Below are 25015 nucleotides of genomic sequence, written 5' to 3' on the forward strand. Positions count from 1 at the left end.
AATTCCGCTCTCCAGGAAGTTTTTATAACTGTTAAGAGTAGCTTCTTGTTTAAGAAATGTGGTTTGATTTGTTAAGGTTGCCCTTTCTCCTGAAGTCCACCATGGTTTGGTTATTTATACATTTTTAAAAACATGTAAACACCTTATGCAAACGTGGTATTTTGCAGTTATCCCTCATTTACCCAGGGAGCTTTTGAATGATGAAAGTGAACTATGTAGCAGAACTACATAGCCAGGATGGGCAGAAAACTCCATGCCTCACTCACATGAGAACCTCTCCAATTTCCACCGACTTAGTGGAGATTAATTCACTCTTAGGTTTGTGAGTTTATGAAAATATTGTTTTAACTTCAAAACTATTAGAAACTCTTTCAATCATACAGAAAATAACATAACTAATCCCCATGTATTCATCACTCTGATTTAACAGATGTTCCGATTTTCGCCAACATAAAGATTTACAAACTAGAACTTAAAGCTGGTAGGAATAAAAGATAATTCAGGAGGATGGAGGGAGGGTAAGCACCCTAACCTGAGCAAGATACCTAAAGAGGAGATTGAAGAACTCTAAACTAGATCCAGGGACTGGATAACCATAATTGCCTGGGCTCATGTGAATCAGAGACAAGCCCCTCTCCTGCTCAAAACCCCTAAGGGCTTTCTCTGGCAAGAGGATAATATGTTTCATTAGTTTCATTAGTAACCCCAAATCCACAGTAAAAGATTGAATTGCGTTCCTTTTGTGTTACGGCTAGGGAAGGAAAGCTAGTGTGCACCCAGTCTAAAATCATTTAGGTAAATGTGAAAGGTTTAAAGATCCAGTTTTAACAGTTAAAGGGGAAAGATTTTAGTTTTTTCACATTCCTCTGTGACGCCTGTAGTATTTAGAAGAGTAAAGATTCTTTGCTGAACATTTTTGTAGCTATTTTATTGAAGAACCACATGCATGCAGAAAAATACCTAACTCATAACTTACATGTTTTCATAACGTGAACACACTCATGTACCCGAATCATGAAACAACATCCCAGGCATCTGAGAATTAACCATCGTAACATCTCTCAGTCATGATAACTACTCCTGACTTCTAACATCAGAGGTTAGTTTTGACTTTGGAAAAAATGCAATGTAACAGGATCCAGACGGGGGAGAAAAAGCTGATGTGATTTATTGTTCATAATTTGCTTTCCAAGCAAACCTATTCCAAGTATTTCCTTTTCATAATTAGCTGTTCAAGTTTCCTCATCTAAGATGAGGGCAGTGTCTGAATGATAGGATGGCAATGAGGATGATGACGACAATAATAATATTAATTTTAAAACACTAAGATTACGCAAGCTACTTAACCTCTGTGTCCCTTAGCTTCCTCCTCTGTATAATGCTCATGGTAACGGTAATCATCCCTTCCTCACAGAGTTGAGGTTAAGAATTATAATGTAAATGTAAACAAGTAGAGCACTTAGCATGGCCCCTCCTATCTAGCAAGGGCTCAGTTGTGTGTGTGTGTGTGCGTGTGTGTGTGTGTAATAAATGAGGTTAACTCAGAAGAGGGTGAGATGATTGCTAGATTTTCATATTAGTTACATTTTAATTTTACTACTGCCTGATCATACATATTGCAAAATACTCCCTACCGTGTGGATGAAAGGTCACAAAGGCATTGGGTCAACAGGCATTTGTTTTTCTTGAGAACTAGAAAATCCTATATGGTGTGCCACTGAATCAGAGGAGAAAAAGCGTAAGGAGGGGAGGCTGTGTGTTTGAGTTGACTTCAATTTTATTTCTAGACTTTGATCAGCTTGCAGAGAGTATTTTATACTTATTTTAAAAACACTTAATGGGTCACATACACAAATAAAACTAATGAAATCTGAATTAGGTCAGTGGATTATATTGACGTCAGTTTCTTAGTTGTGATATTGTACTATGGTTATGTAAGATGTTACCATTGGTAACACCAGATGTTGCTAGCTGTACGAAGATTATATGGGCTCTATCTGTATTATTTCTTTCTTTCTTTTTTTTTTTTTTTTTAATTTATTTGACAGAGAGAAGTAGGAAGAGCAGCAGGCAGAGAGAGAGGGGGAAGCAGGCTCCCCGCTGAGCAGAGAGCCTGATGCGGGGCTCGATCCCAGGACCCAGAGATCATAACCTGAGCCAAAGGTAGAAGCCCAATCCACTGAGCCACCCAGGCACCCCAATATGCAGATTTTCAACTGTGTGGGGATCATTACCCCTAACTTTGCTCAAGGATCAAGCGCTGTAACCTTGTTTAAGGATCAGTTGGTCTACCTGGTTGCACTAATTGGCTTGAAAAGATTCACCAAATATAGAAACGATTATCCGAAAAGTCTCCACGTCCTCAAGGAAGTATAACCAATCATACTCATAAGATATCCATATATGCACTAAAATTAGTAAGTGCAATTCTTCAGTCTTTGGATTAGAAAAGAATCCTGTCTTAATGGTGAGGGCTGTCAAGTGTTGTGGAATAGAATGAAAGGATAGGAAGATTGACATTTTGTGCTGAAAGTTTAAAGAGGCTGAATTCACATCTTTCTTTGTGGGTTTATATGTGTCTCTGCCTGAGAATGGATTAGATAATCTCATACATTTTTGTGATCCTATGAAGTTCTTTATATTCAAATTATAAATGTCTTTAGTAGGAATGTACCTTTTTTTTTTCTTACTATAACGAAGCAATATACAGGATACACTGTGGATATAACGGAATCTATCTTGCAAGGAAATATTCTTCAAAGTTTTTCAACCTGCCCTACATTTTTAGATCCCTAAATTTTCCCTGACATGGACCGGAGATGTGGGAATGAGGGTGGGTAGCAGCAGGATATTGTCTTCAGAACAAAAATTAATCACATGCTTGTTAAGGTGACCATATAATCTGTTGCTTAAACCAGGACACTTAAAAAAAAATGCTTTCAAAAATGTTTTTGTTAGGGGCTCCTGGGTGGCTCAGTAGGTTGGGCCTCTGCCTTCAGCTCCGGTCGTGGTCTCAGCGTCCTGGGATCGAGCCCCACATTGGGCTTTCTGCTTGGCGGGGAGACTGCTTCCCCTTCTCTCTCTCTGCCTGCCTCTGTACCTCCTTGTGATCTCTGTCTGTCAAATAAATAAATAAATCAATCTTTTAAAAAATGTTTTTGTTGAAGTTTAATCTACATGCAAGAAAGTGTACACTGAATCTCCCCTCAGTGAAAACTTATGTAACCTGCACCCAGACGGAGAAACAGAGTATTAGCAGGAAGCTAGGAATCCCTTGTATGTTCCTTTCCAGTTACTGCGCCCTTTCCTCACAAGGGTAACCAATATCCTGACTTTTCTTATTGCAGACATGAGTTTTTCTCATTTTTATACTTTGTATAAATTGAATCCATACAGTACATACTTGTTTATGTCTCATTACTTGGCATCAACATTATAGGTGGATTCATATTCTTGGGTGAAGTTCTAGTTATAGATTATTATAGATATTATGTATATATTTTATATATAATACATATATATTATATAGTTATTATTCATTCTCTTTATTCAATTTATTTTTTTAATAAATAAATTTATTTTTTTAATTTTTTTTTAAGATTTTATTTATTTGACAGAGATTACAAGTAGGCAGAGAGGCAGGCAGAAAGATAGGGGGAGGAAGCAGGCTCCCTGCTGAGCAGAGAGCCCGATGCAGGGCTGGATCCCAGGACCCTGGGATCATGACCTGAGCTGAAGGCAGAGGCTCAACCCACTGAGCCACTCAGGTGCCCATATCACAATTTATTTAATCATATTATTCAAGATGGTCATTTGGGGAGTTTCTAGTTTTTGGCCACTACAGATGGTGCTGCTAATAATGTTCTAGTGCATGTCTTTAGGTGAACATAAATACATACTTGTTTGGAGAATATACCCAGGAGTAGAATTGCTGGATCATAAGTTATGCTCAAGTTTAGCTTGAATAAATACTCCTGGTTTTCCAGAGTGTTTGTTCTCATATATCTCCTGCTGTGGAACATGAGAGCTCTGATTGCTTTCCATCCTCTCCAATACTTGGTATTTTTCATGTTTAGCCATTCAGATATATAGTAGACATGGTCTTATTTGATTTTAATTTGCATTTCTCTGTTGACTAATGAAGTTGATATTTTTGATTGTAGTTTTTGGTAAAATACTGGGATATATTCTTTTGTCTATTTAGATCGTGTTGCATATTTTTCAATTCCTTAGTCTATCTTTTCTCATCAAAGTAAGACGCACACACACACACAGAACCAGTCATAAGATTAATAATTTAGTATTGGATTTGCTGAGCTTGAGATATATGGAGGCATCTATACAGAGATGTCAAGAAGCTGTTGCATTATGTGGATCTGGAGTTCAGAAGGAAGTTCTGGGCTGGAGATATGAATTTTGTAGTCCCTGCCATGTAAATGGCATCTCAGTGAAAGAGTGAATGAGGTCACCCACAGAGAAAAAGTCTTAGAACTGAGCCTGAGAGCCACCAGGGTTTGTTCATATGTTGGGAGTAAAGAAGATGCTGGCAAAAGAGCCCAAAAGGAATTCTTGAAAGGCAGGGAAGAGGGGAGAAGCAGAAGCCATGTGAAAATGATTTCATGCAAGGAGAGTGTTAAGTGCATCAAAGTGTTCAACTTGTGTTGATTAAAAAAAGCAACACCTCATTCTGTCCTCCTTCGTCTCTTTCTAGCCATCATCGTCTACAGACTGCCATGGACCTGGAAATGCAGCAAGCTCCTGATGAAGTCCATCCATGCAGGGTTACACACCATTGCCGCCATTCTTGTAATTATTGCTCTGGTGTCTGTTTTTGATTTCCACAATGCCCTGAATATCCCCAACATGTACAGTCTACACAGCTGGGTCGGACTGACGGTTGTCATACTCTACATCTTACAGGTCAATCTTTTGATGTGTTTATAAACATGTTATAAAAAGTAAAACAGTTCAGATACCAGAGACGTTTTCTATACATCCGTATTTCTTGGAAATCGTCTTGTCATTCCCCCACTAGACTCTGCTCCATTTTCTTTCCATTGTCAGTATTGTTCCCTGAGGGGCCGCCAGAACTGCAGAATTCAGTCTTGAGTGTGAAAGTTTAGATATGTGCATATCTATGTAGGGAAACTGCCATCTCCATAACACAGAGGCTGCCATTATGTAGACTTCAAGTTCAATGTGCCAAGTAAACAAGCATAGGTAAGAGCTACAGATTTCTTCCCCATGTTTCCTATCACTTCTATTTTCTAACTTTATGAATGAAGATGTAAATTTTACTTCTCTGTTAGATTTTGTATGCTCAGCAATTAGTTTAGTTTTCCCCTTTCCTCACTTAGTAAAAACACATACTTTGGAGAGCACTGTATTTAAACATAAGTTAATGGAGTTTGAAAGGGATGTAGCTGTTCTAGGTCACTGAAGGGAAAGGGAAAGGTTAATTTTAGAATTAACCACCTTGATGAAAAATCTTTTTTTTTTTTAAGTTTTGTTGTTGTTCTTGTTTTTTTAGATTTTATTTATTTATTTGACAGAGAGAAAGATCACAAGTAGACAGAGAGGCAGGCAGAGAGAGGGGGGGAAGCAGGCTCCCTGCTGAGCAGAAAGCCTGATGTGGGGCTCAATTCCAGGACCCTGAGATCATGACCTGAGCCAAAGACAGAGGCTTAACCCACTGAGCCACCCAGGCACCCCTTGATGAAAAATCTTTGTCAACTATGTCAACTCATTTCCCTTGCCTTGTACAGCATATATCCAGCTACATAATTGGGATATCAATGTAAACTTCAGTTTTCTGTGAATAAAGGAGAAGAAACTGGAGTGAATCTACAAAACCCAAAGGCATATCTTTTTTTTTTTTTTAAGATTTATTTATTTATTTGAGAGAGAGAGAAAACATGGGAGTAAAGGGCAGACGAAAATGGAGAGAGGATCTTAAGCAGACTCTGTGCTGAGCATAGAGCTCAACATGGGGCTCAATCTCATGACCCTGAGATTGTGACTTGAGATCATGACCTGAGCCAAAACCAAGAATCTGACTCTCAGCCAACTGTACCACCCAGGCACCTCCTGCAACAAGGCATATCTTAAAATATATGAATGTATGACCTCTTAGAAAAAGACCTCTTACCAGGTATCTGTCATTTTTCTTTTTAAAGAAAGGCTTTTAAAGCCATAAAGCTTCTTGAATTTTAATTAAATAAAAGTGAATGTATGTATGGACTGTATTGATTATTTAAGTTTGCATTACCATGACTGGAGCTAATGAAAAGGGGCCAGACAGGATGGGAGCACAGAGAAAACCCTGGATCAGACACGATCTTACTGATAAGAAGGAAAAAGAAAAGTATCTCTAATTGGATAGCTGAGCTTAGCTCAGACCTCCTGTCCTCAAGGTTGATTTTCCCTGGATCAGACACGATCTTACTGATAAGGAAAAAGAAAAGTATCTCTAATTGGATAGCTGAGCTTAGCTCAGACCTCCTGTCCTCAAGGTTGATTTTCCCTCCGTGTTTTCGTCTGGGAGGCAGCTTCTTTTCTCCCCCAGCAGCTGGCGGATCCTCCCTGTTCAGAGAATAGGAGGCAAGAACAAAGGCCTTTGAGATGCTGCCAGTTGCTTTAGGGCCCCCCTTGGCTTCCTGGTGTCTCTTCAGAACTTTCCTCAGCTCTGTGTTCTGCTCTCAGCTTGTCCATTACCCTCACTTTGTCTCCATTCCTCTGTACCATTTCAGAATGCCAAACTCAGAAGCCAGAGCTCTGTGTGAAGCATTCTGCTTCTCTCTCCTGGTCCTTCGTGGGAGATGGCCTTTGCCCGGGCTGAGGAGGCAGGAGTTACACAACCAGTGGCAGAGCTGGGACTCATGCCCAAGTCCGTGGCCCTCCCCACGAGCACTTAGTTCTGCCCTTCCCATGATGTCCCCATGATCACTCAGCTAGCCTTCGAGCATCCTCATCTGGAGGGTGTATCTCTGAGGAATAGAATGGAAACCACCCCAAAGCTATGTAGCTTTTTCTTTCCTGTGAGAGAGTTCTGTGGTTCTGAGTGCAGTAATTAAATCGGACTAGATAAAATACCTTAACGGAGTCATGTGGTTGTATAGAGCTGTCCAGATAATTCAAGATTATCTCCCAATCATAAGATCCATAAACTAATTACATTTACAAAGTGTCTTTTGCCATGTAACATAACATATTCACAGCTTTCAGTGATTAGGGTGTAAATATCTTTGCAAGTGTTGGGGGCAGCATGATTCAGCCTACCACAACTATGAATAAAAAAATAGAAGAAATTCTAAATGAAATGAAAAGCTGATTCTTTAAAAAAATAGACCAACCATTGCAAACCTGATTGAGAAAAAACAAAATATACAAACTTCAGAATAAGAAAGAAATATAATCATAGTTACAAATAATATTTTGAAATTAGGACAGGTTATTAAATTTTAATACACAGTAATATACTTAAAAATCTTAAAGAAGAAAGGACTATTTTCTTGCTAAATATAAACTACCAGATCCAAGAGGTATTAGAAAACACAAACTGGCTAATAATATTAGACAAAATTGGTAAGTTTGTTTGAAATCTATCACTAAAAAAGGCATTGGGTCCTTACTGTTTTATACTTTTGAACTTCTAGGAACAGGTACTTTCAACTATTCCAGGACACCGAGAGAAAACAAATTTTCTTAGATATGGCCCCATTGTGCAGTACATACCACACCCAAGATGGCGGCTCCAATGAGATACATCTTTACTAACACCCAGCATCAAACACCAGCTTAAACTGTGAAACACTGAAGACATTTCTGTCAAATTGTCATTCAACTTTACCATGGAAATTTTAGCTACAAGATGAAGAAAAAAATCAGTATAAATGATAGAGAATTTATTACCTTTTTTTGATTTGCGGATCATGTAATGTATGTCTAGTAACCCAAGAGATGGCTAGAGTAATACGAGCATTTGGAAAGGTGGCTGGGTATAAGATAGTCATTCATAATTCATTAACTTTTGCCTAAACTGGAAATAACCACTTAGAATAAGAAGTAGAATTCATTTAAAATGTAGATATAAAATTATAAAATACCTAGGGATAAATTGAACAATGAGGGTATAAAATCTATATGTAGAATATGTAAAATACTACAAAATCTTATTGAGAAAACATGGTATAATTAGAGAGATACCCTATTACTAAAAGAGAAAAATTAATATGGAAATATCTGTCCCTCTTCAATCATATTTATGTTTAATATCATTCTCATTTTAAGCCCAGTGGGAGTCTTAAACTTGCAGAGCAAATACCAAGGATAATAAAAAAATTTTTGAAAAAGAAGTGAAGGGATACTTGCCTTATTCAAAACAAGTTATTAACACAAAAGTAAACAAAATATAGTCATGGAAAGACCAGAGAGGACAAACCAAGTATGTAGGAGAGCTTTTTTTTTTAAAATGACACTATGGTGTTTCAATTTAGTGGGAAAAAATGCTTATTTAATAAATGTTACCATCAGGGGCACCTGGGTGGCTCAATCCATTGGGCACCTGTCTGCCTTCCACTTGGGTCATGATCCTGGGCTCCTGGGATTGAGCCCAGCATTGGGCTTCCTGCTCAGCTGGCAGTCTGCATATCTCTCTCCCTCTGCACCCGCCTTGTGCGTGTGCATGCGCACACACAATCTCTCTCTCTCCCAAATAAATAATATCTTTTTAAAAAAAATTTATCATCATAATTGGTTATCCATTTGGGAGAAACCAAATAAATAAGCAAAACAACTCTGCATATAAAACAAAAGAAAATAGATTCTAGATAGATTAAAGTCCTAAATATTAAAAAAAAAAAAAAGCCAATGAAAAGAGAAGAAGAAAATTAAGAAGCATATAATCTGATTTGCGGGAGTCCATAAGGTTGATAAGAAATCCAGAAGTCGTAAAGGAAAAGAAAGACCTATTGGATTACATAAAATTTTTAAAAAATTATATGGGATGAAAGCTACCAAGGTCAACAGAAACTGTACCAGAGGATATGGGGAATAATCAAATCGTGTGTTAAGGGCTAATGCATTTAACATATAAAACAATTTTCTCTTTTTGTTTTAAGATTTTGTCAGAGACAAAGTGCACAAGCAGGGGGAGTGGCAGACAGAGGGAGAAACAGGCTCCCCACTGAGCAGGGGCTGTAGGACTCCATTCCAGGACCCTGGGATCATGACCTGAGCTGAAGGCAGGCGCTTAACCGACTGAGCTACCCAGATGCCCCTAATATATAAAACAACTCCCAAAAATTAGTGATAAAAAGGCAACCTTATAGAAGAATAAACAAAAAATTTGAATAGGCAGGTCAAAGAAGAAAAACTTAAATTACCAATAAGCATATTGGTAATATGCTTACCTCTCACTAAGGTAATATGCTAAGGTAATAAGCTAAGGTAATGTGCTAAGGTAATATAATAAGGTAATATAATAAGGTAATATGCTAACCTCACTAAGAAGGAAAATGTGAGGACAATAAAATGGTCATTTTCCCCCACAAGATTATCACAACAACAGTGGTGATGTTCCTTGCTGCCAAGGGTGTGAGGTAAAGGGTGCTCTCATCTTCTGCTTTTCCACTGCTGGCAGGAAAATACATTGTTACCAAATTTTAGGGAAGTAGTTTGTTAATAGCTACTAATTTTTTTTTTTAATTTGGTTACCCTTAACCTAACAATCCCACATTTGGAGAGAGTGGAAATTAAAAATACTATAACATAAGGAACTCTAAAAAGGATTTTTAGTGGGGCACTGTTTACGCAGGCAGGAAACAAGAAGCAACTGAAATCTCCATCAATAGGAATGGTTAAATAATCTGGGGTAAATCAGTGGTGGATATTATAAAGCTATTACAAGGAATGTAGCTCTGTCTACTGACCAAAGTAAAATCATCATACGTTCTTCAGTATAAAAAATACTGAAGAGGGATGCTTGGGTGGCTCAGTCACTTAAGCGGCTGCCTGCGGCTCAAGTCATGATCCCAGGATCTTGGGATCGAGTCCTGCATTGGGCTTCCTGCTCAGTGGGGAGTCTGCTTCTCCCTCTACTTGCTGCTCCCCCTGCTTGTTCTCTCTCTCTCTGACAAATGAGTAAGTAAAATTGAAAAAAAAAATACTGAAGAGTAAAATGTATAGTAAAATGTCATTTAAAAAAAGAAAAAAAAGGAGGGGCACCTGGGTGGCTCAGTCAGTTAAGCATCTGCCCTTGGTTCAGGTCATGATCCTAGGTCCTGGGTTCAAGCCCCATGTCAGGCTCCCTGCTCTGCCTGAAGCTTGCTTCTCCCTCTCCCTCTGCCCTTCCCCACTGCTCATGCTTGCTCTATGTCTCTCTCTCTCAAATAAATAAATAAAATCTTAAAAAAAAAATTAAAATAAAGGAAAGAGAGAAAGAAAAAAAGCATATATGTGTTGATATGTAAAGAAGGGTGTGGGAGAATATACCACACTACTACATTGTGGGAGTGGGTAGGATTGGTTGGGGGGGGTATTTTTAAATGTCTTGTTTGACTTGTTTGAACATGTGGCTTTTTTGTTTTGTTTTAAATATAAGTAAGCCATATGTTACATAAAAATCATATATACATAGTTTTTTTTTAAGATTTTATTTATTTATTTGAGAGAGAGGGGGAGCGCACAAGCTGGGGGAGGGGCAGAGGGAGAGAGAGAAGCAGACACCCTACTTTTGCTCAGTGAGCTGGACTCGGGGCTCGATCCCAGAATCCTGGGGTCATGACCTGAGCCCAAGGCAGATACCTAACCGACTGAGCCACCCAGGCGCTCCCCTGCGTAGTTTCTAAAACTAAACAAGCAAATGGGTGCCCCTTACCACAGTTGTGAGTACTTACATTGTGCTTGGTGCCTGTGGTTGAGGTGAACAGTGTCCTGTCAGGGAAAGAGGACTCCATTCCAGCTTTATTCCTTTGTTGCATGACGGCTGTTTTCAAGTTATTTGCATTGCTTCTCCATGGAAGTGACAGAAACGATCTCCCAGGTGTGCTCAGGAAATGATTACATGGAAGAACATTTCCTTTCCCAGAGGAAAGTAACCAATTGTCAGCTTGCTTTCTTCACTTCAAGCTCCCTCCTTACTATGATTATTACAAAGATTCCTGCCTGCATAGTCTTGTTGTAAAAATTGATGAGCCACAAAAATACGCTTCACCTGAGATCTGCTTCTGTCAGACTTCTGAAGTCAAAAGTACAAAAGGGAAGCAGTATCTCTGTCTGAACCAAGATGAGTTCTAGGCAGAGGTTCTTGGAGCTGCCACTTGTGGGTGGAGAACAGGAAGCCCCAGTTTCCTGGAGCAGCAGCAGCTGCAGTCTTTCTGCCGGCTTCCCTGGCCCCCGCAGCCTGTACTCAAGTCCCAGAGTTTAACTGTGTGTGGACCATTCACCGAGTTTGTGAGGTTGGTTTGCACTCCCTGCCCCCACCCAAGAACACTTCAGGAAGCAGTCCTACCACAGAGTATGAAGAGCGCAGAAGAGATGGTCAAGTTCAGATCCTCTTATCTTAGTGTTTAAGGTTGGCTTAGCTTCCCTGTCAGGATTTATCCACCAAGTGAAGCCAGTGTCAGGTGATTTCAGTAAGTAAAGGAAAGAAGGAGGCAAGGAACAAAGACCACAACCAGAAAAGGCTGAAAGGTCTTCCTCCTTCCTCAAGTTTCACTATGGATTATAAAGCGTTTCAAGTGTAAAATTCTTTTCAATTTGTGACATCTAGCCTCTGGGGCATTTTTTAAAAATAACAAACTATCAGAGGTCCAAACTGTACTCTGACTGGGCTGTGTTGTTGCATATCTGACCTCTGCTCCCCTCAGTCTGTTGCTGGGGTGGAAATAGGTGGATCCTACGATCCTTGAACCTACCCCTAAAAAGAGAGGGCCCATCTTTCCTGAGTCCGTAGATTAAATTCCATAAAAATGTGTTTGGGTCTACTTGTCTGTTAGATGTTTTCTTGACTGAGGTACTTGGGCCCAGGGTTGGACCAGCCTGGATCATCTAATCTGCTGCCTGCCCCCTGCCCAATCCCACAGCCCTGAAAACAAACACAGTAATGATTCCCCTGCCAAGCAGAGATCCTTTGTTTACCCTTTCAAGGAGGAAATTAAGCTGAAATTTCTTTATGAGAGTCTTCTCCCAGATTTTGCCAACACATATTTTCTTAAGATTTTATTTATGTATTTGACAGAGATCACAAGTAGGCAGAGAGGCAGGCAGAGAGAGGGGGAAGCAGGCTCCCCACTGAGCAGAGAGCCTGATGCGGGTCTTGATCCCAGGACACTGGGATCATGACCTGAGCTGAAGGCAGAGGCTTTAACCCACTGAGCCACCCAGGCGCCCCCGAAGAGGGCATTTTAAAATTTTATTTCTGCTGTAGATCCTAGGCACCTTCGTGGTTAAGAACATATATTTTGTGTCAATGAATTTTGTTCATGAGTCCATCCACTTATTCAACAAAGCTAAATTACCAACTGTGTATTAGATTCCTTGCTAGGCTGTAGGGTATGTGTTGTTCCACAAGACAAGCATGGATACAAAGAAACATGCTTTCTGTCCTCATGCAACTTGCAAGGGACACTGGTCTTTCCCTATTTGGTAGATAAGGTGGGTATGGAGTATTCTGGGCAAGCCCTCATATGGTATAGGGATTAAAGGAAATCAAACTAAAACCTGAAGTCATGAGGTTGGTGGTGAAAAGGACATATTAGAGGGGGATGGGGCAGTATGTGGGTAAAGTTTGTTTTGTTTGAGGAACAAGGAGGTCAGACTTCCTGGAGTGGAGTATGGTAGATGAATTGGAGGCTGATTACTCATGTTTCTCTTCTCAGAAATACCTGTTTGTATCTTTTGTCCATTTGAAAAATGAGGGTTTCTTTTTTCTTTTCCTTTCAGATATGTAGGAGTTCTGTGTCAGATTCCTTTTTCATTCCTTTCAGGTAGATAGACTAGCTTGAAAGTATTTACAGAGTTTCAAATGAGAAAGGATGGTGGCCTGAAATGTAGCAGTAGCAGTGACCAAAGTGGATAATTTCAAAAGATAGTTCAGGGACGCCTGGGTGGCTCAGTTGGTTAAGCAGCTGCCTTTGGCTCGGGTCATGATCCCAGCGTCCTGGGATCGAGTCCCACGTTGGGCTCTTTGCTCGGCAGGGAGCCTGCTTCTCCCTCTGCCTCTGCCTGCCTCTCTGTCTGCCTGTGCTCACTCTCTTGCCCTCTCTCTCTGACAAATAAATAAATAAAATCTTTAAAAAAAAAAAAAAGATAGTTCAAAGATGAAATTAACGAGATTTGGAAAGTCAGCATAAATGTGGGATGAAAGTCACTTGCAGGCTTAAGCAAGTAGGGGATGAGAAAGGGAACATTAGAGGGGAAGCAGAGGGCTTGAGGAGTGTCAGATGGTCTAAAAAGTCAACGAAAATAAGGTCTGAAAACTGTTCTTTGGGTTGAGTGACCTGGAAGTCGCTGATCACTCTGGAAAGCAATTTTCTTGGAGGACAGAATCCAGATTTCAGTGGATTGAAGAAGGGTGGAACGTGAAAAATAGGCAACTCAGGAGGTTTGGCTAAGAAGGCAAGGAGCGAGAGGATGGCAACTGGACAAGGAAGGATGAAAATCAAAGCAGGTGTTTGGTTGTTTTTTCGTTTTTTCTTTTTCTTTTCCTTTTTTTTTTTTTTTTTACTTCTTTTCATTGTGAGAAGCTCCGGTGTGTCAAAATGCTCCCAGGATGACCCCAGTAGAGGAGGAGAGGTTGTAAATGCTAGAGTGAATCTATAGCTATGTCTTCAGGAAGCAGGTTGCCAAGCCCAGCTGGAAAATTGAATAGCGACCGTATTGTAATTGAAGAAAGTAGGAACTGTTGGCTTGGGGTGCTTTTTTGGTTTGTTCCATTTTGGTGGCAGAAGAGTGAGACTCTGTTTTTCCCATGAGATGGTAATAAAATCATCTCCTGATAGAAGGCACACAGGACAGCGAATAGTTTGAGGAAGAAGGAACTTGGAGGACGAGCTGAGAAATCGGACCATCGAAGGATTGTTGAGCAGTGTCGAAGTGCTCATAGCTGTGAGGATCATAACCATGATTTTTAGTGATGTCATTCGCTGTGTGATTTACTTCAGTAGTACCTAGCAGACCAGAGGTAGTCCTGGAGATGGCTGAGCCAGTGCTGGGCTATCACCATGTGCTCGTGATGCCAGGCAGTGCAGCAAGGTGTGGGATACTGACAAGGGGAACGTAGTGTTCACTTTGTGTGTCGTCTCTCTTTATAAAAAAACTGTGGACATATTTTAGTTGGTGCTGACTATATTTTTTAATCGCTGGAAGAAACATGCTTTTATATTTGAAGAATGCAACTTGGAAATGGCCCAAGACAGAGCTTCTCAAAGTTGTGGTCCCTAGAACAGCATCATTAACATCACCGGGGAAATTAGAAATACAGATTCTGAAGTTCCACTCCAGACCTGGTGAATCAGAAACTCTAGGGATGGGACCCAGGAATATGTGCTTTCGATCCAGGAATGAGTGAGTACATAAATAGAGAAACGGAGAGGACCTCCATCTGTCAGTCACGTGATTGCTCATTAACTCCACCTCCATAGTTAAAAAAAAAAAGGAAATCATACCGAATACAAAAGCTAGCCAGGCAGATATTTCCTGGTTTCATTAATGATGTTTGCAAATAAAAGCTCTTGTTAGCTCTCAAAGTTCACATGTATCTTTTTTTTGTTTCATACATGAGATAAAACTGGAGTAGCAAAATACATTTGTGAGTGGATACTAATTAATAATTAACTGAGAAAGCCTAGGTATTTGGTATAGGAACTTTAAAAGTAAACTTTCATTGTCTATTTCTATTTTTTTTTAAAGATTTTATTTATTTATTTATTTGACAGAGAGAAATCACAAGTAGGCAGAGAGGCAGGCAGAGAGAGAGAGAGGGAAGCAGGCTCCCTGCTGAGCAGAGAGCCCGATGCGGGACTCGATCCCAGGACTCTGAGATCATGACCTGAGCCGAAGGCAGCGGCTTAACCCATTGAGCCACCCAGGCGCCCTGTCTATTTCTAATTATAAAAGGAATATATATTAACTTTAAAATTTATAAAATATAGGAAAAAAAGAACCAAAGTCATTGATAATGCCATAATCTAGAGATACCGTTATATTTTGGCTTATTTCCTTTAGGAAATTAGGGTCATACTGCACTTTCACTTTAATATCTAAATAATAATTTTTTAATGAGATTTTTTTCTTCTTTAGCTCTCTTAAGAACTCCAATGTGGGGTGCCTGGGTGGCTCAGTGGGTTAAGCCGCTGCCTTGGGCTCAGGTCATGATCTCAGGGTCCTGGGATGGAGTCCCGCATTGGGCTCTCTGCTCAGCAGGGAGCCTGCTTCCTCCTCTCTCTCTCTCTCTCTGCCTGCCTCTCTCCCTACTTGTGATCTCTCCCTGTCAAATAAATAAATAAAATCTTTAAATTTAAAAAAAAAAAAAAAAAAAAAGAACTCCAATGTGGTGCAGAACAGTTTTCTGCAGGTGACGGTTTCTAAACCCTGGAGCACTTTGCCCATAGTTGGCTCTTAATACGTGTTTGAGACTGAAGGTAATGGAAGATTCCACCGCCTTCACTGTTAGGGATTTTCCAGACTGCAGTTAACCCATATTTCTGAACCAATGTAAGTGAATCAAAAGCAGTGATCTTCGGACTTTCACATGTATTAGGAATCGCCTGGGCATTCTGTTAAAATGCAGATTGCTGAGCCCAACTCCCAGCAGTTCTTATTTAGCAGCTCTGGATGTGTCCCAAGTATTTCTTTTTAAAGAAAGGCACAAGCATTTCTGATTCAGGTCTTCAAGAACCACTGACTTAAAAGGACAGAGGTATTTTCTTTCAGTCTGCTGGGTTTCAAGCTAGATGGTAAGGCAAAAAGGAAATAAAGAATGATTATTCTAAATTATAAGTTTTTATAATTTATTATAAACGTGCATCATTTGGAACACTTTTAATCAAAGTAAAGCATTCTGCAATTTTTTTTCCCTTTCCTCTTAAAAACAATTTTCTTGGGGCACCTGGATGGCTCAGTTGTTAAGCATCTGCCTTTGGCTCAGGTCATGATCCCAGGGTCCTGTGATGGAGCCCCACATCAGGCTCCCTGCTCAGCAGAAAGCCTTCTCCCTCTCCAACTTCCCCGCTCATGTTCCCTCTCTCCCTGTGTCTCTCTCTGTCAAATAAATAAATAAAATCTTAAAAAAAAAAAAAAAAAAAAGTAGTGTGCCTCGTGGCTCAGTTGGTTAAGCAACTGCCTTCGGCTCAGGTCACAGTCCTGGAGTCCCAGGATCGAGTCCCGCATCAGGCTCCCAGCTCCATGGAGAGTCTGCTTCTCCCTCTGACCTTCTCGCCTCTCATGCTCTCTCTCACTGTCTCTTTCTCAAATAAATAAATAAAATCTTTTAAAAGAAAAAAAGTAATTTTCTTTTGCCAAAAAAAAAAAAAAATATATATATATATATATATATATATCATAGAGAAGGCACAACCTGTACATCAGGATGCTTGCCCTTTGATACTAATACAATCACTAAACTTCACTGAAGGAGAATTAGCAGCATTCTGAACCGCCAGGGGGGACCCTCTGTACCATTTTTCATACAGCGAGGCATTTGTGGCCTTAAGTGGACAACAACATAGGCACAACCAGCCTATCACATGCATTTTTTAACTTCCATTCATTACCATGTCCCAGAAGCTGATTCTCAATGTGTTTTAGGGTCTCAGACCCCTTCTGCCTTTATTCTTCTGGTGTGCCTCCCAAATTAGTCCTTTGATCTCAGGAAAGATGAACAGTGATGTTGTGTTCTTCCTGTTCTTCCCTTTTCTCATATTTGTTTTCTTTGGGTGGTAGCTCCAAAGTAGGCACCTGAAAAAATGCCCCTTTAAATTCAGTGGTCATCTTCATTGATGAGTCAGTGGTCATCTTCATTCTCCTGAGGAGAGGAGAATAGTTAATCATTGATCTGGGCAACAAAACAAAACAAACTGGAAGTGTCACCTGACTTCATTTCCCTAAGAATCCTGACATCCTCTGCAGAGAAACATCCTACTAGGGCTTTAATTGTCAAGCAAATGGACTCTGCAGGATTCATTTTTTCCTCATAAAACAAAAATTTTTCCTCAACTTCTCGGCACATACTGTTTTAGGCTGAACTGAATGTGTCCTATTGTATCTGCTTTTAGTGACTTGAAAATCTTTTATTTCCTCTTCTACTTGGCAACCATAAGCAAATAGATAAAAACAAACAAGAAGATACCAGAATGTTCACTGTAACTTTGTTAATGATCAGAAAAAAATAGAAACAGGAACATTCATAGAGAGAGAATTGAGTAAATTACTAGAAGAGTAGCCATGAAAAAGAATAAACCAGATGCACATGAGCTGTCATGAAAAGATCTCCAAGGTATACTATTAAGGGAAAAAATCAAGATGCAGGACAAGTATGTAGAGTAACATGCCATTTATACTTTTTTTTTTAAAGAGTTTATATATTTATTTGACAGGCAGGCATCACAAGTGGGCAGAGAGGCAGGCGGGGAGAGAAAGGAAGGGAAGCAGGCTCCCTGCTGAGCAGACCAGGGACCTGAGCCAAAGGCAGAGGCTTTAACCCAATGAGCCATCCAGCTGCCCCGCAATTTATACTTTAAAAAATCTCTCTCTGTCTTTACACACACACACAAGCTTGTACAGGCATAAATATTTTCTGGTAGGGTACTTGAGAAAGTGGTAAGAGGTGTTGCCTTTGAGTAGTGGAACCAGAGCGTGGAGATATACCTTTCATCTTATGCCCTTGGCTCTGTAGGAAGGTTCTTCTTTTACAGATAATTGCTTTTACAGTAATAATTTTAAAATTCATTAAAACATAGAATTAAATGATAACCTTTGTACTTGTTGATGTTCAGCTTCTCCTAGGGGTTTTCATCTTTTTGCTTCCTTGGGCTCCGCTTTCCCTCCGAGCATTTGTCATGCCCATGCATGTCTACTCTGGGCTCCTCATCTTTGGAACGGTGATTGCTGCAGCGCTTATGGGAGTGACTGAGAAACTGTTCTTTGCCCTGTAAGTTGCATAGTTCTCCTAATTATATTATTTGAGCTATAAAATGTTAAATACTTGTTCCTTAGAAAAGCATAATTTAAAGTAACAAAATTTTTAAAATTAAAATGTATTACGCATGTGGTATAGAATTAATAATGCTTGGAAGAAGGACCAAAAAGTCCAAAAAACTGTATCACTCTTACAAAACAACTACTGAAGTTAGGCATGCCCTTTTAATCTTTTTGATGTACATGTTTTTAAATTCATTGTGATTATGGTATACATACATTTTTATATTGCGCTTTTTCCAATTTTTAAGTGCTCTAGGTGTTCCAGGTTGCTATAGTATTTTCACACTTACCATTTTTAACAGTTACATGCTATTTCAATTGAGTTATTTTGGCACAACTTAAATTTCTCCTTAATGTCAAACTTTAAGGGAATTTATAGAAGGGGTACCAGTGTGCATTTTTAAGCAGATAAATTCAAGACTGACATATGGCTGGATCGCCCTATTTGTAATTGGACACACTCTTTTTTTGTAGGAATAGTTCTGGATACAATAAGTTCCCACCAGAAGGTGTTTTCACAAATACCCTCGGCCTCCTGATGGTGCTCTATGGGGCGCTCATTTTTTGGATAGTCACCAGACCGCAATGGCAACGTCCTAAAGAACCAAATTCTGTCCTGCTTCAGCCAAACGGAGGCGCTCAAGAGGGAGTGGGAAGCTTAACCGTCAACTTCAGCAATGTGGACGCACCAGATTCAAAATTAAACCACGAAGCCTCAGCAAGGAAAAGAAACTTCACTGCTGATGAGGTTGGCCAGAGATCCACCATGTAAATTGTTGTAGAGATGTGGCCCAATAACTTCACTTTGAAAAACCAGCCTTCCAGTTTAACTTCTCCTGTTTAGCCCCAAGATGATTGAGCTCGGCAGTCGATATTTATTTTAATCATAAAGTAGGATTCCTTGAAAGAGTTTGCATGGATTGAGGCCTCTGATCTTACCTGAATTGGAAAGGAGACGATCTGTCTAAATAGTAGAAGATATAAATGGTGGTTATGTTACTTCTTTCTTATCATGGACCAAAATATTTAGCACAGTGCCTTACATAGAACAGATCATCAAAATGTGTCTCTCCAAAACAAAGAAACAAAAAACTTAAAAAAACCAAAATCAAAATCAAAAATATGTCTCTCAGTTGGTAAATGTCATCAGTTGGCAGCATCTCTGGTCTCTTGTCATGAAGTCATTTCCTGTTAATTCCAGGAATCCAATCCTAATGTTTTAGAATCAGATCTGGGGCAGGGTTTATGCTACACAGATAAGGAGTAGAATGCAGAAAAATTCAGGAAAGTGACTGGTTCCCTTCTCCCAGTGACTGTCCCCTGCTATCTATCCCTCTCACTCATTTGAGCTCAGATTGGCCCTGGAGACCAGGGTTTATATAGAGAATTTTGGAGTGATGACTGAGCCAAACGTAGCTAACGAAATCTCTTGTCAGACCTGGAAGTTTTTTCCAAAACTCCACTTCATCCCAAAGTTTCCTTGGGGTTTGGTGTACTTTCTAACCCAGATTCCAAAACCTTATTAGTAGGGACCATGCCTGAAAGCGTACATAGCATAAACTGTTCTCCACACCTCAAAGGGCACTTTTTCCCAAGTTTCTGGGTTTTTTGTTTTTATTAAAGGTTTTATTTATTTACTTATTTGACACAGAGAGATCACAGGTAGGCAGAGAGACAGGTAGAGAGAGAGGGAAGCAGGCTCCCTGCTGAGCCCAATGCGGGGGCTCGATCCCAGGACCCTGAGACCATGACCTGAGCTGAAGGCAAAGGCTTAGCCCAAGTTGCTGTTTTTTATTTTAAAAAGTACTTACATGGCACTGACTACATGCCAGACACTCTTCTTAGTACTTTATAAATATTAACTTGTTCAATCCTCAAACTTTATACTATCATTATCACTATTTTACCACTGGGAGATCTGGAGGTGAGAAAGGTTAGTAACTCTCCCCAAGGTCATACAGCTCATCGGTAGCAGAACTGAGGCTTGACTCGTGGCTGTCTGACTCCTCCGTCCGTGACCCTAACCACTTCACTCTGCTACATTTTCTGTTTGATACTAGTTTATGCCTACTCTGACTCACCCCTGGATAAACCCCAGTTGCTGGAGTGTAGTGGTGTTGTTAAAGTGTACCTTCTGGCTCTCTCTTCCAAGGCAGATTCCTCAAACAACCAAGAAAAGAGGTCCACCCATACCTCGAAATAGATCATGGCACCCCACCATTGCCGACAGCCGTGGCCCACCCGGAGGCCCCTTTGATCTTAAAATTGTGTCTTGGTAACAAAGAAAGGTTTGGGCAAAAACAGCTGTAACTTTCAAGATTAATCAATCACAATTTTTGTTTTTCAGCATCTTAGCTGCTGAATAGCTTTGGGTTTGGGGATTAGAGAGACTCACCTCATGGTCTGCCCTTCCCAGTGGCAACAGCTAAGGTCCTTCCTGACACTGGTGGAGTTTTAGGAGACATCTGGAGCTTTGGGTTCTCAGTATGAACTGAGACTCAGAGGTGACCTCGTTCGAGCGTGGAGAACGCTGTCTAGACTCGGGGCCGACTTAAATTAGAACCTAGAGTTGAGGCACCTGGGTGGCTCAGTCAGTTGAGTGTCTGACTCTTGGTTTCCACTCAGGTTGTGATCTCATGGGTCATGGAATGGAGGACCCCCTTGGGCTCCGTGCTCAACAGGGAGTCTGCATGAAGATTCTCTCCCTCCGCCCCTCCCCCAGCTCACGTGTATGTGCCTGGGCGTGCTCTCTCTCTAAGATAAATACATAAATCTTAAAAAACAAACCAACCAACCTCCCCCCCACCTACCCATAGAGTAGTACCTATGCTGAAATGATGCTTTTCGTTTGGGTTTTTTGTTTGTTTCCCTGTGATTTTAAACTGGAGCATTTTAATGTAGGTAAAAACGTTACAGTTTACACCAAACACATTTAACCTTTTTGGTGCTTAGTGGAGTTCCTTTTAAGTGAAGTGGTAATTACCTCCATAGACTGAATATGATCTTCACTCCATCATATCGGTTAAACTTGACAGCTAACCATTGAAGATTTCCTTGCCAAAATACTCTTTTCTTCATATTTAATTCTATTTCCAAAATTGATAATGGTGTCGTAAGTATGCCCAGTGCCCAGCCCAGTACCTGGCATGTAGTAGGCACAATTCAATATGGGTAGATCATGCTTCAATTTTGGTGTCAGGTGGAAGGAATAATTGCACTGTCATACACAAACATATTTTTGATAAATGGATGTTTCTTTATATAAATGTGCCCCAAATTCCAGGAGTTTTTGGAAGGGGAAGGGGTCAGTAACAGTATCAATGATTGAAGCCAAGGAAGAGGTTACTAGTGAAAAGTTAATTATGGTTTTGGCATGAGAATATTCTATTCCATTGCAAAGTATTTGAGCACCCATCATCTCAGCCCTTTATTTTCTCTCTCTTGTGGGCTAATGTGAGAGCAATCTTACGGATATTATAGGAACTTCTTTCTTTCTCAACCTTTATGAAAACAATGCATAGTAAAATATATCTAGAAAACCTTTCCGAAACTCTTCTTTTAATGGGCTTTTTATTCTAATGGTAATTGTACCTTTATCTTTCAAAAGCTGGTATTTCCTACCTAAAGCCATCTCTCCCCAAAATATCTCATTAAAAAGTCCACAAAAAGAAAGAAGGGAGAAGAAAGCCTTAGGTATCATTTCCAAAACAGTGATTGAAATCTTCCCAAGTAATTATAGCTTTTATCATCAGGAGAGGTAGTCTGGCTTGGCTTACCCCATAATCTAATTTCTGGGGTTGGGGGTGGAGGGGAACTTTATTTTAACACTCATCTAAATCAACACTAAAGCCTTTTCTCTGGAAGGATTTATTGAGAAACTCAAATGAATATGCTTTTTGAATTAATGTTCTCAAAGGCGTACAGTTTCCTGTGCTTCTATGTCAGACTGAATTCACCCTCCAGAAACTCTCCTTCCCTTGCCTTGTGTGGTTTCATGTAAGCCGCTAGTTCGAAACAGTATCTCAGACCTTACAATCAAATGACAAAGAAGGCAATTGGACTTTCTCAGGAATACTGACAAGTGGTTTCTGTTTTCTAAAGGACGAAATAAAGAGAATGTCTTGTTTTTAATTAGGCTCTTTTCCCTGCTGAGTTGAAAATTGCAGTACCATACCGATTGACCACAACTGCCAGATCTAAAAGCTCAAAGAAAGGAGTAAAGTGTTATGCTAATTTTATTGCTGTGTGATAGAATTTTTTATCTTGTTATGCCCTTTCTTAGAGAACTCTGACAGAACACTGTAACTGCTATGTCTCAGAGCTGCACATAAGGAAAGTACAGTGTAAAAAAAAAAAAAAACTATTATTTTTTATCCCTTAGGAGATACCTGAAAATTGAAGTGGAAAATATTACTGTGTTTAAATTTTGCCTTCTTCTGGAAAGATATGAAGTAGCCCAAATATTTTATAATTTTGTAGAAAAAAATACACATCTATTTTTTCTTGACTTGTTTTTATATAGTAATAAAAGTTATTTTGGAAGCTATTTGTGTGTGTTAACAATTTGTCCCACTGCAAGGTGTACTTTCTTCTTTGGCAAGTTTCTGTCCCATCTTTTTTGTTTTGGGGGGAAATTCTTTTTTTAAGTTTCTTTATTGAAAATGCTGTCAGATGTAAAAAAAAAAAAGATTTTATTTATTCATTTGACAAAGAGAGAGAGAGAGAGACACGGCGAGAGAGGGAACATAAGCAGGGGTGTGGGAGAGGAAGAATCAGAATCCCCCGCTGAGCAGGGAGACCGATGCAGGGCTCCATTCCAGTACCCTGGGATCAGGACCAGAACCAGAGGCAGACACTTGATGACTGGGCCACCCAGGCATCCTGCGGTCAGATTTTTTTCAAATGTACTCTGAGTACCATACTTTTTCCATTACTGGAAGGATGAGAGGATTGTTTCAAAATTGCCAAGGTATCCTCCTCTGTGTGGGAGCGGAACTGGAGCCACAGTCCAGGGCAGAAGGGAGCCATAGGTTTATGCAGCCAAAGCAGATACGGTTTAAGTTGGAAAAGCATGGAAGGAGGGCCCTATTAAGAGAGCCGATTATTATAGAACTCTGTGCTTACAGTCACTCATCCTTGAGAAAGTACATAACGCATTATGGATGAATTGTTAGATTTTTTTTTCCAAATAAAAAAGGATTAGTCACATCTAAGTAGTGCCGATGCTCCTTGCATCTTAATTTTAACTGCTCATATAGCTTTTTTTTCACCTACTTTTTATCTCCTGAGAAATATTAATGGCATTTTATATTGTATACCTATCATAGCACCATAATATTACATATACTATTATGCAATAGAGCAATAATATTGGATGTGAACTAATTTTTATGTTACATCATATTTTGTTTGTGATTTATATTATTAACTTCAAGGGTACTGTATTTTATTTCAAGCTGACTTTAATAGACAAGTACTTTTGATACTTTATAAACACATGGCTCAAACACAGTAACATGTAATTTTACATATGTTAGCTCATTTAATTTAATTTGCAGTTGTACTGGACAATTACTGAACAATTGTCCACCATGCCCAGCCTTCCCAACACAGCTCTGCTTTACTGACTAGTGACTATAGGTGATAGATAACCTGTTTCCTTAGCTGCAGCTAATTGGTACCACTCGAATGTCGCCTCTCCATAACTGGCCAACGCACTGTGAAGTAGCCTGGTATGAAATGAAAATGTCCTCTTTCATTTAATTTCAGATTGAGGATTGAGGAATGAGCATTTCAGAGGATTTTGGTTCTCTCCCTTCTAGGAATTTGAATAGGGAAATATTTCAAGAGTAAGTCAGGGAGAACAGAAGTTAAATGAATACCTAAAGACAGAAGCCCTGAGGAGATCTAGACTAGGGGTCAAGAAATTGTCTATAAATTGCCAAATAGGTTTTGTGGACCACATGCTTTCTGTGACAACTACTCAGCTCTGCCATGTAGTCAAAAGGGGCCACACACAATAGTAAATGAACATGACTGTGTTCCAATAAAGCTTTATTTATAAAAACAGTGGCAGGCTACATTTGTCCCACAGGCCAAAGCTTGCCAATCTCTGGTCTGGACCACGAGGTAAGAGCATGACCATTCATGAGAGACTGAAATGATGAGAAATCAAGAACTATGTGATAAAAAGAAAATACCTATCTGGTAGAGAGGAAGAATTGGTAGGTAGTAATGGGAAACATAAGTGGGCAGTGGAGTAGTTGTGGGAAGGGTGGCCAGCTCAAATTAATGACAGGTACCAGAGTGAAAACCAAGAAATCCTGCTGAGGGTTTCTCAGGGAGGCAATAGATTCAGTTCCATTGAAACTGCACCTCTTATGGGAGATTCCAGTCTCTTTTTTGGTCCTAAATAAAATTCAGTGAGTTAAATACCATGAATCCTGTCATGAATGTGAGTTCTCTTAAGGTATGGGCTCAGATTCTCAGAATGTCACTTCTGCATTCCGTTGGCTAAAGGAAGCCAAAAGGTCAGCCCAGATTGAGGGAAGCAGCAACAGATTTCATCTCCTGGTATAAGGAGCAGTGTGTACACACAGGAGATGAGGAACTGATCGTGGTCAACTCTGGAGATGCTCTCTCATGGTGGCATACCAGAATGTCTACTTTACCTTGTTAAAGATACTTAAGCTTTATAAATGAATAGGTGGTGGTTTATCTTACAATATCAGACTTTGTTTTCTAGATTATAGAGTTTGGTTAGGTAACTTTTGAGCGCACTGAAGTGTTGGTTCAAGAGTGTAGTGAAAAGCATTCT

The 25015-nt window shown here is 39.8% G+C and overlaps 1 protein-coding gene across 2 annotated transcripts in view; it reads left to right on the forward strand.

Moving 5' to 3' along the window:
- Nucleotides 1-19861, forward strand: part of LOC122902586 (plasma membrane ascorbate-dependent reductase CYBRD1) — a 32104-nt gene extending 12243 nt beyond the window's left edge. The window contains exons 2-4 of one of the 2 annotated variants that reach the window (XM_044242327.1): nt 4712-4806; nt 17994-18148; nt 18673-19861. In XM_044242327.1, coding sequence (XP_044098262.1) covers nt 4712-4806; nt 17994-18148; nt 18673-18970 — 548 coding nt within the window. In that variant the 3' untranslated portion in view covers nt 18971-19861. Of the gene's footprint in view, nt 1-4711; nt 4921-17993; nt 18149-18672 lie in introns of both variants that reach the window. The other variant, XM_044242326.1, reaches the window with a different exon arrangement.
- The last annotated feature ends 5154 nt before the right edge of the window (nt 19862-25015 follow it).

Source organism: Neovison vison, chromosome 3 (assembly GCF_020171115.1).
Source record: "Neovison vison isolate M4711 chromosome 3, ASM_NN_V1, whole genome shotgun sequence".
Lineage (NCBI taxonomy): Eukaryota > Metazoa > Chordata > Mammalia > Carnivora > Mustelidae > Neogale > Neogale vison.